General features: G+C 42.7%; 1 protein-coding gene across 3 annotated transcripts; it reads right to left on the bottom strand.

The window, feature by feature from the left end:
- Positions 1-973: 973 nt before the first annotated feature.
- On the bottom strand, positions 974-11,116 carry rbbp5 (retinoblastoma binding protein 5). Of its 3 annotated transcripts, none has more exons than XM_085776933.1 (14): positions 10,966-11,116; positions 10,090-10,115; positions 9,778-9,950; positions 8,841-8,981; positions 8,527-8,689; positions 8,223-8,332; positions 7,963-8,082; positions 7,537-7,690; positions 7,328-7,399; positions 7,033-7,150; positions 6,710-6,779; positions 5,875-6,110; positions 4,881-5,123; positions 974-1,356 (listed from the first exon to the last, which is right to left on the bottom strand). In XM_085776933.1, exons 1-14 carry the CDS (start codon positions 10,982-10,984, stop codon positions 1,304-1,306), a joined length of 1,698 nt encoding a protein of 565 aa, XP_085633059.1. In that variant the 5' UTR covers positions 10,985-11,116; the 3' UTR covers positions 974-1,303. The 3 variants fall into 3 exon arrangements, with proteins under 3 accessions (XP_085633059.1, XP_085633060.1, XP_085633058.1); XM_085776934.1 differs by having other exon boundaries at positions 5,046-5,123; XM_085776932.1 differs by lacking the exon at positions 974-1,356 and having other exon boundaries at positions 4,783-5,123.
- Positions 11,117-11,273: the final 157 nt, after the last annotated feature.

The following is an 11,273-nucleotide window of genomic DNA, read 5'->3' as shown; positions in this document are numbered from 1 at the left end:
GTGCATCTTGACAGCCAGGCCGCTCCCTTTTGCCGTTATCCCCTGATGTCCCGCCTCCTACACTCGGAGCAGGTAGGACCGGGCAGACGACAGGTGAGGGGGAGGTGAGGGGGAGGGGCGGCGGCGCGGTGGGGCTTGAGGGGGGGGGCGGGGTTCACAACTTCACAGCTGACAGGACCGGAAACGCTCAGTACATCATGTGTCTCATGAGTAATACCCGACATGTGGAGGACAAAGCTGCCCAAATCTATCAGCAGAGATGGAAAAATACAACTACAACTGGTTCACACCACCCATGAACAACCTCAGCATTTACAATTTATGTTCTTATATCCATACACCTCTGCATTGCAGAGGTTTGTTACAGTACATACTAAATGTACATATTTGTATTTTATTTTTTATTATATGACTTATATTTTTTCATACTGCAATATGGGTTAGATATACTTTTACACAAGCTCACAGTTCTGATTCATTTGACTGAGAAATTAGAAATGTTCTACATTTTTGTTGTCAAGTTAAAGATTTTTCTCATATGACAATTAATAAAGGTCATTCTGATCTCTTTAAAATAGTCATACAATATGTGTACTCTGATACTGTTTCAGATCTGAGACCAAAAATATAATAGATGAGACACGTTGCCTGTTTAGTTTTACCCTTCGCAACTAGGAGGGAAACATAAATTCTATCAGAAGAAACAGAAACAGGGCTGCAGCTCTTACACTTTTTTGAATATTGTGCAATAATCAGTTTCATCATCAGACAAAGTGGACAACCAAACAACAGATTTCTTCAACATATGCTGCCCCATTGCACACAACACAAATCAAAAAGTAAGCAGACAGCACATGGCCATTTTAGTATAAGTTACAGATATCATATCAGCGAATAAAGCCGGAAAGCTGTTGTCTGTCAGGATCTACAGATAAAGTCATGCCTGAAGAGAAATGCACACAGCAGCTCATTATTTATAAATCAGAATGTTTTAATATGTATAAAAACAACAAGAAAGACAACACACACTATCAGGGTACAAGCGATCTATACATGACGGCTCCTACAGAGACAGAGGACATGTGATATCTACTGTGACGACTCAGCTGCTTCACGCTCTCCTTGTCAGCTCCTGTGTGTGATCCAGGATGAGGGGGATCCCTGTGACGCTGTGCTCTGGTCAGGAGTGGAAACAGTCTGTACACCAAACAAGCTGCTCACTCACAGTCTGTACATGACATCAGGATTTGTGTCCCTTTGTTTGAGCCTACTGGTGCTCCTCCACAAGTGTACACAGCAGTGATCAGTCCATCCCGCCGATGTCATGCTGTTTGTACGACTGTGAGACCAGACTCCCTGCAGAAAAACACAATGCTGTCAGATGGATACATCATGAACAATAAGACACTCCTTACATGTTAAACTACTGTTAAATCCCATATAAATAGCAGCAATCCAGTTTTGGTCATGTCTCAAATTATAGTCGGCAGAAACAAAGACACTGAAAGAGGAGTGGCAGTAACTGTACTTGATGTTTTACTTAGTAAGTTCAGTTTAATACTTACTCCCACAGCACAACAGTCATGTCATACTCACCACTCTCAGAAATGTAATTTTGATTCACAAATTAAATCTAATCACGTCCACTTTGCCATTGTTTGTATCATTAATAACTTACTGTTGATAAGAATTTACTCTCACTGCACAGTGTTTCCCCCAGAAAATTTGTTAGTTAAGGTGGTGTCTGACCTGTCGACGGGGGGGGGGGGGAGCGGATCGATCGTCGGGGGGGGGGGACGCGCCGCGCCGCGCCGCATTAAGTTTCGCTTTCAACACGCGCTGCTGTTATGCATGCGCGCTTCTCTGTGGTGTGTATGTGTGTGAGACAGTGTTGGGCAAGCTACTTGGAAAATGTAGTGAGCTAAGCTACAAGTTACTCAACATGAAATGAAGCTTCACTACACTGAAGCTACCCACCAGAGAAATGTAGCAAGCTACGCTACAATAAAATGACAAAAGTAGCTTAGCTACATCAAAGCTATTTTTTTTTAGAAGTTAAATAAAGTTTTTCATTTATATCGGCCCATTGTGAGTGCTGAAAGATCTATGCAAGTACATTCCAAAAAAACTCAAGTGTCTTTTCAAACAGTGGTTCCTAACCTTTCTTGGTCAGATTTTTTTTAAATTCATCAATTAGGCTACTAGACATTTCAAGCGACCTCATTTGAATCTCAGGCGACCCCACGTGGGGTCCCGACCCCAAGGTTGGGAAACACTGTTTTAGAAGACGTCGGCCACGGACGGAGTGGGCGACATGCTGGGACGAGGAGCTTTCGTTTTAACTGCTGCAGCCGTCTCTCCCTCTCCGCGCTACTGATCAATTAAATAGCTAAACTACTGAAAAGCTATTTGATGTAGAAAACAGCGACGCTACGACCACACTACTGAGAAATGTAGTTAAGTTACTAACGCCGCTACTTGTAGTAACGTCGCTACTGCCCAACACTGGTGTGAGAGGATGCGGCCATCGTCCGACGGGGGGGCGGCGGCGGCGGCGAATATCGCTACATTTTTTTTTTTTAAGACGTTAGTTTAGGCGGCAGCTCTTTGTTGTTAAGGCGGCCGCCTTAACAGGAAAGCGCTGCAGATTTTTAAAGCCCCCAAGGGCCTTTTATGTTGAAATTTGAGCAGGAAGTGGTGAGTGTGGGCAGCAGAGGCAGATTAACAGCATGGCAAGAATAGCTTAAGTAGAGGCGTCTTGAAATGTATGGACAAAAAACAGTATTCTTGGTAAAGAAGAGGAAGTGAGACTGTCAGAGTGGTGAGTAATGATATTTGTCTCTATCTTTGTACTGAATAAAGTGCAGCAGGACTGTACAGGCGACTGGATTTATCAAGGCACCGGACAAACATGGAGGAAGCATTGACTTTGACTCCTTTAACAAGATGACTATCAGAAAACAAATCAAATTTGACTTGTACTTATTAAACAATAAAGATAAGAAAAGAAACTGCCCTAGTCCTCTATGTTTCTGAGAATTTATGGAAACTTGATTCTTTTAACATATTGCGAATTTTAAAATTATTAGGAGATGATTAACCTAACTTGCCATTAAAACTGGACTCAGGGATCAAACAGTTGGCTCTATCCAGACTTCAGAAATACATCTACAAATTGTCTGTTTAATCTTTACACAAACAAAAAGTCAGTGTAACGACTGTGTGCAGTTTCTTTTAATTGCATTTACTAATTTTCACTATGACTTTATTAATAAAATAAGTAGAAGCAAAATGATGCTATGAAAAATCAGCATGTAGCTGACATACACTGGTTTTATAACCTATAAATGTAGTCCTGTACATAATGGCATGCTCACTATAAGAAGCACATTTTAAAATTAGGAACATCTAAATCCATCCTGCACACCTGCAGAGTCATGCGACCATTAACTTTTATTTGGAGCTCAAAGTAAGACGTGTTCAGACATTAACACAGACTGAAACATGAACAGTGAGACCCCACATCTCTCCAACACGCAGACAGAAAAGACAGAACCTGAGCAGCGCTGCTGCAGACAAACGTTTATGTCACATGACAAGCCCAAGGAGCGAGGTGGGAGAGGGAGCAGGAGGGTCAAAGGCCAAGCAGGAAGTAGATGTAGACTAGCCAACTAGCCTGCAGGGAAACAAGCTGCACCATCCCACCGTTAGCCACGTCAACACCCATTTGCCAACCACAATCCAACTTCGCCAAAGTTTAAATGAGAGCAAATTAGTCAGAGTGAGGCTGAGGTTAGCAGAGGTTAAACAGTCATAAAGCCACAGTCTGGGAGAAATCAAACTTCGTAGAAACAGGAGTTATCACCGGAAATTCCTCTTCAGTGAAACCACCTGTGCCTCTGAGGACAAACCGCTTGTTTCTAATGACGTCACTGTCTCACTAAGATGTGGACGAGTGATCACAGAATTACACTTTGCTGTTGTTTTCTAAGGAGAAAGACGTCTTCATGTTACTTCAAAAATAGACATTGGTACAAACCAACCACAGGATTGTATGGGAGTAGATTTAAAATACTTAAAACTAATTGTTGAAACTGTCAAGAAAAGTATCACGAACTCTAAATAGTTTCAATGGGTGGGTGAGGGGGATGTCATACCATATCGTTCATGCTGACATATGTATGTCATGACTATGTAGCAACACCTGCATGGCTGGAAGCAACTGTAAAGGTGCTGAAAGCTTTGCTGTGGCAGTCACAGTACTGGGGGGGGGGGTATCTATTGTTATTGCAAACATTTTTCACAATATACGCCACAGGTGGGACGGTGTTTAGCTCAGTTGGTAGGGCACCCGCCCCACATGTTGAGGCTATAGTCCTCACTGCAGGCGGCCCCGGTTCGAATCCCGCGTCGAGCGGCCGTATACTGCGTGTCATTCCCCCCCTCTCATTTCCTGTCTCTCTCTCTCTCTCTCTCAACTCTACTGTCCATTAAAGGCGAAAAAGCCCCAAAAAATATATATTAAAAAATGGACTAATAACCTCATTATATTTTTGGTGATAACTGGTCAAACTAAATTATTTTAAGTCCTTTCTTAGTGTAATTCAATGAAACACTGGTCCCGTGCATGTTTTGCGCTCTGACCTTCAAACTGTGGCTTTACAACAGGTGGGGGTCTAACAGTGAGCTGAGTGGTTGGGAGGGGTGGGGGTGGGGGTGGGGGGTTGGTGTTGGGTGGAAGCAGTTCAGGGGAGGGTGGGGGTGCTTTGGAGACAGGCTGGGTTGGTGGGGTGTCAGTCAGACTAGCAGGGCAGCAGGACTAACAGAGCTCCCAGGCTCAGCAGCAGCAGCAGCAGCAGCAGGGGCGGTGGCGTGCTTACCTGTGGCCAGGCCCCCCTCTGCCCTGCCCTTCATCCCTCCTCCTCCTCCTCCAACTCCAACTCCAACTCCAAGTCCCGGGCCAGAGCTGCCCAAGGCTTCCACAGGGAAGGAGGGCCGATCGCCCCTGTAGGGCTTTGGCCTGAAGGGGAAGTCTTTGTCTTTACCTTTGGAGCCTTTGGGCCGACCCGCTGCCTTCTTCTTGGACTTGCCATCGCCCTTCACACCAAGCAGGGGGTGCACCTCTGAGGAGAGAGGGGACAGATCAACCATCAGCTGTGTCAAGATAAAGCAATATCTAATGTTCTCATATGCTAAGACACACATGATACACTGATATATTACCTCTGCAAATCCTCTCACATTCAATTCCAGTATCATGCACATTTCTACAGCACTAACTCCAACAGTCATATCACACTCAGCTGCTGCACTTTTTCTTTTCAACACAGAAATCATTACACTGCAGGATGTTATCTGCCTAAAGACTAAACACAAAGTACAGCTGAAGATGATGGTAATGTCAATAATCAATAGTTTTGCTCATATATATATATATATATATATATATATATATATATATATATATATATATCATATATTTGTGTCAATCCTTTGATGAGATATGCTGTGTGAAAACTTTCACCTCATCATTACACAGCAGAAAAAGAGGGCCACCAATATCATTAGAATTTATTTTCTATGATTTATATTTTCTTTTTCTTGTTATTAAATTTATGGCAATCCATCTAATAGCGGTCGAGACATTTTAGACTGATTTCGGAGTGTGGTTAAACCGACCGGCCTACACATCAGAGAAATTAAGAGAAGCTAAGCGAACGATCAATTAAAGGGAATAACCCCTAACCCTTTATATACAGACTATGGAATACACAAAGGCCAGCTTTCCATACAACCCTCCAGTATCTGAAAACTAAAAATATAAAAAACATTACATCTGATGGGCAAATGTAATACTGCGCTTTCCTCTCTCACCATCACTGGGCACCCCCTGCAGTTCTATTGTGGTGGTGCGGGCTTTCTTTTTGGCTGGGCCTCCCTCAGACGAAGGTTGCCGTTGCTTCTTGTCACCCCCGGCCAACGCGTCCTCTGGGGCAGAAGTCTGCACAGAGGCATCCGGTGGGGGGCCGAATGGGTTTTCCTCTGGATCCTCGACTTCAGGTGCGATCGGCAGGTACAGCAGTGCCTTATAGTCCTCCAGCTCCTCATCACTACAGGACACATACAAGACCATAAACAATCAATACACACTAAAAGTGAATGCTGATAAAATAGATACAGAATAAAGTGAACAAAAATGAAAGATATTACCAAAATCAATCAATTAAACATAGTTCCACAGATTAACACAGAACAAGTGCTGCAGTTACTGGTTAAGTTGCAACTGTTCTCCACGCTCTTGCAAACTGTTGTTAAATTGTGAGATAAGAAACCCCAGGAATGTTGAACAGTTTAGACAACAAACTATTTTTTATCTCAGTTTGGAGCTGCAGAAAGTTTTGGTCTGTCCATCACTTAATGTCATGGAGATATTGTATCTCATAGTTGCTTTGATCATTTGGAGAAAAAAATATACCTGGGTGCATTTTAATTCTAATTCCCTTTAATCTTCTATTAAGGAGGAAAATGTATGAAAAGAGATGGATGACAATGAAGTTGAAAACTTAACTTGCTTCATTAATAGTTTTTTTTCCCCCCAATAGCTTGCTTCTTCACTGAGAGGTGGCATTTTCTAAGACCAACTCTTTAAGATGTAATTGGAAAGCCGACCGACTGCACTGTCAAAGCTTGTCATCTTGTTCTTTCTCACCTGCTGCAAAAAGCAACTATGGGATCGACAGTGGTGACGTCCACCTCTTCATCCTCTGCAGCGTCTGCACCTGCAACATCAGCACAAGGTAATGTCAGACACATCCAGCTACACCCAGTAAAACCAGTGAGACCAGTGCAGGTGGAGGACCTCATACAGCCAGCAGGCTCACGATTATCTAATAAACAGTTTAAAGACAAATTATTCAGGGCGAGTATACAAGAGAATATTTTCTTTAATCACTAGTCAATATCTATTGTATTTACAGGGATACATTTAAATACTGTTTAAACCAGAACAATCACAGGCTCTATGTGTGCTACCTGTCTGCTCAGGTTCACTCTTATCTTCATCCTCGATGTCAAACTCAGACTCTCGCTCCTCGTACTCCACATTTTCATCCAATTCTTTGAAGTCTGGAGCAAATGCACTCCAGTTTTCCTGAGGACAAACAAGGGGTCACAGGTCAGTTAACTCAAAATACCATGTTACAAATGTTTGACCAAGAACAAGAAGCCAAGTTCTTGATTTCAAATATAACAAACATAAACCAATATAGATGTCAGTGACACTGTTCCTTCATTGTACATCCAGCATTTACCATCATTGTCAACTTACCACTTGGTTCTGAGCCCAGATGGACACTACTCCGCTGGAGATGGAGGCAATAATTGGACGGACAGGATGCCACTGAAGAGAGGTCAAAGGTTAGATGGTTAAGAAATCTGCTTGGAAACAATACATTATCTCAATATCACTGATAATTCATCAACACAAGTGTTGTGTCGGGGGTTAAATGACTGCGTTGTGCTCTGTGCAGTCCTTACAGCAACATCCAGCAGCAGCTCTCCTCTGGTCCCATGCAGGATCTTCACTAAGTTGCCGATGCTCTTCTCCCAGATGTAGAGGGCGTGCTGCCTGGCTGAACCAGCCACGATGTACTCACCATCCCCAGAGAAACAGCAGCGCTTCCATGGAGTCCTGACAATGACCAGAATGCACACTTCCATTTTCAGTTTGACAAATTTATAATGTAAAATTTAGGACAGAAATACTATCTCTCTTAAAACAGACAGGATGGGTATTAATTGAATTTTTGTCTATAAAAAGAATAATTAGTGGGCACTGAAATTCAATATTCTCAATATATGTATACACAATTGTCCCATGTTATTTCCAACATTTAATATTCAAATTCAGCAACACATCCACCAGCCAAATTAGAAGGAGAATCCTGCGGTGGTGTGGTGTACCTGTTGACCAGGTCCTGTAGTTTCTGCATGGGTTCAGGTTCACCGTCTCGACCACAGGTCAGTATCTCCCTGCCGTCATACACTCTGATGATCCTGTCTGCTGTGTTTATGAGGAAGCAACTGCACAGAAAGCAGGACAGGTGAAATGAGAAAAAGAGGAAAAGGAAGCCCGGGTCATTTAATTCTGTGTACATACTGTAACGTAGATCTGTTCAACAAACAACAGGAAATCAGATTAGGTGTGTCACGGAAACTCTCACCTGCCCTTGCGTGCAAATTCAATGGATTTGATGGCAGTTGTGTTGCTGGTGCCAGTGGTCACTCTGAAGGACGCCACCAACTCCTGAGTGTTTGTGTTCAATACCAGGATCTGTCAGAACAAAGTGGGAGAGAAGACAGTGAAGGAAAACAGCAATAACACTGGATGTCATTCACAAAACACAAACAGCTTTCAGGGTATGTGATTCGGTAGATTTATCTCCATCTCCTTCAACTTGTGCTGTCTTAGAGCGCAGTGATGTGAATAAATGTTGTACCAGGAAGACAACTACACTGGAGACCCACCTTTCCTTTGGCATTGCCAGTGTAGATGTACTCGCCCCGCCGGTCAAAGGCAGCCACCACATTCAGATCTGAGTCATCGTCCACAGGCAGGACAACATGTTTGGAGTCCGACAGAGTCAACAACACTGGTGCTGACTTCATGGGACATACAAGCACCTTGTCCCTAAAACACAAAAAGTAATTTGTTTAAAAGTATAAAATAGCAAAGTATATTGGCTTGAAGTTGTCACTGATCAGGATGGATTAAATTGGAAAACTTCTTCAGTGGAGACCGACAGCTAAATCGCTGTAACATTGATGATTTGGTCACTCACATGTCTCGGGGGTGGTACTGCAGTTTCAGGATGGGTGAGGGGAATCGAAATCTCTGGTCACAGTCTCCAGAAAGGACGTCCCACTGTGAGACAATGTTGTCTGTGGAGGCACTAACCAGCTTGTGACCGTCTCGACTCCAGCTGCACATGCACAAACACACAAACAAAATTATATAGCATTGTGTAGCTAGTCATTAAAATGTCATTTATGGTTTTTGTTGCATCTAACCCTCTCTGGGATCTCTCATTATAGCTGGTCACACAGCAACCATTAACCTCTATTTATTAGGGCCACGGGGAAATCGCACCAAGCACTTCTTGTGAATTGGTGTATAAATCCAAATTTTGATAGGTATTTAGTTTTTGATCAATCCCTGTTCAATGACCATGATCATTTTTGGAGAAATTATGAGATTAATGGGTGTGTATTGCACGGAACATTCATGTCAGAGTGGGTGACATCATCGCTTCGAGTGGGAGAAATCGTCTGAAACTTTTCTCTTTCCACACTCCTCACGGACACAATTTACAAGAATACCAAGAATTTCTTAGAGAAGCAGAACAGACCTGTTTTAAACTCGCAAGTGTCTCCAAAATATTTACTGTAGAAACACCAAAATCACACCAAATTGTTCAGGAAGTCCTTACAGCGATGATGGTCTGTGTTTTTGCTGATAGGAGCTACCGTTTTGTCAGAGTAAGCCTAATGCGAGAGCAGTGAAGCGACAGAAAATCACTCTTTTTCTCCACGTTTCTGTCTGATTAGCTCTGCCTTGACCTTAAGGTTGTGGGTTTGATTCCCATGTTGACAGAGATGGTATGCCCGGCAGTAGCCAGTAAATGCACTGGCAGGGCAGAAGGAGTTCATTGAACAGAGGATTAACATGGGATGTTCAAAAGGCACCAGTGGCCCTACACATTGTATGATGTGCCTCACCATAAGGAGCAGACCGGGTGGATGTGTGCACTGATGATTTTGGCGATGCCCCGTGTGAGAAAGTCCCAGATGACGATGCGACCATCGTTGCAGCCCACAGCCAGCAGGGTGCCCCAGCGGTTGAAGGTGCAGGTGAGGGCCATGCTGATGCAGTCCAGGGTGCCATCTGCCTCCTGACAATAAAAACAACAACAGTGGAAACAAGAGCCAACATTTGTAAGTACAGCAATGAAGTAGCTTAGCACATGATCCATCTGAATATGTATTGGGGATATATTTTCAGTGCAAGAATACACAATACGTTTGGCTTACCTCTGGATAGTTCTGCCCAAACGACTCTAGAAGAGGAAAACCCAAGACACAGTGATAAGAGCACTTTAAAAAACAGCAATCATACGTGAAGAGTGCACTCAAGTGACAGCTGTCCCAGAGACACAACACACCCAGCCCTTCACACCTTTCACTCTCATAGAGTATTTGAGGCAAAGCAGAGAAGTCAAGCTTTGAATCAATATAAGACACTTTATCTCTCTCACCCTCGATTTGCACAAAAACAAACTCCCCAAGAAAAACATTTGGCCAGGGGGGAATATAATAACGCTCCTCTATCCAAACCTTACCAAATTAGATGCATATCAAAACCAACTTTACATCAAAACTTGGCAAAACTCGGACGACGTTATCATAAAAACTGCAATATTCAGGGTCTTTCCTATATTCTGCAGATCAATTACTCCATACACGTTTGAATCGTTTCTTAATAGTTGTGTTACTGCCTATCATGTGAACTAGATGTACATTGTTTACACATCGCCAGCGGTCCTGCTAAGGTTAAGAGAGGACATAAAAGCCACGGTAACAACCAGCTAACTTACAGGACATTTAATTCAAATACAATGAAAGACAATGTATCGAGGCTAACGTTAGCTAACTGACGAGCTGCTCTCGGGTTAAGAACAAGCGTTTACAGATAATAATTTATCAGCCTCCATTGATAAGTTAAGAGCCCAATGTAAACAATACGTTTAATAAGACGCTAGCGAAGTAGTTATAATAATTAATGTGATTTTTATTGTAACTTGAATCAGCTGCTGTTAACGTGCTAGGCTAACGTACAATGCTAACCATAACAAGCACAGGACGAGTATGAACGAAACAGAAATCAAAGAAATGTTTTTTGTTAGTTACCGAGTAGTTCTAGGTTCATGGCTGGACGAGGGAAGATCCAAAGCTCCCTAATAGCCTGATTTTAATTTATATTTTACAAAATTACACTCGTATTTACTTCGGCTGCTACAGCCGAGAGACTGGCGCCGAGCTTCCTCTGAGGACCCCAAACAATGTGTCTTTGACTGTGCCTGAACAAAATTCACACCTCTGTGTTTTGATTCAGTGAAGTAATTAATTCTCCTGAACTGGGAAACAATTATTAACGCAATCAATGTATTTAGTTTATTTTAGACGTGATTAATAATTATTTCTAAAAATAAAATAAA

Source organism: Trachurus japonicus, chromosome 5 (assembly GCF_045865225.1).
Source record: "Trachurus japonicus isolate A0001 chromosome 5, Traja_1.0".
Taxonomy (NCBI): domain Eukaryota; kingdom Metazoa; phylum Chordata; class Actinopteri; order Carangiformes; family Carangidae; genus Trachurus; species Trachurus japonicus.
This window is presented reverse-complemented; position numbering and strand designations above follow the sequence as displayed.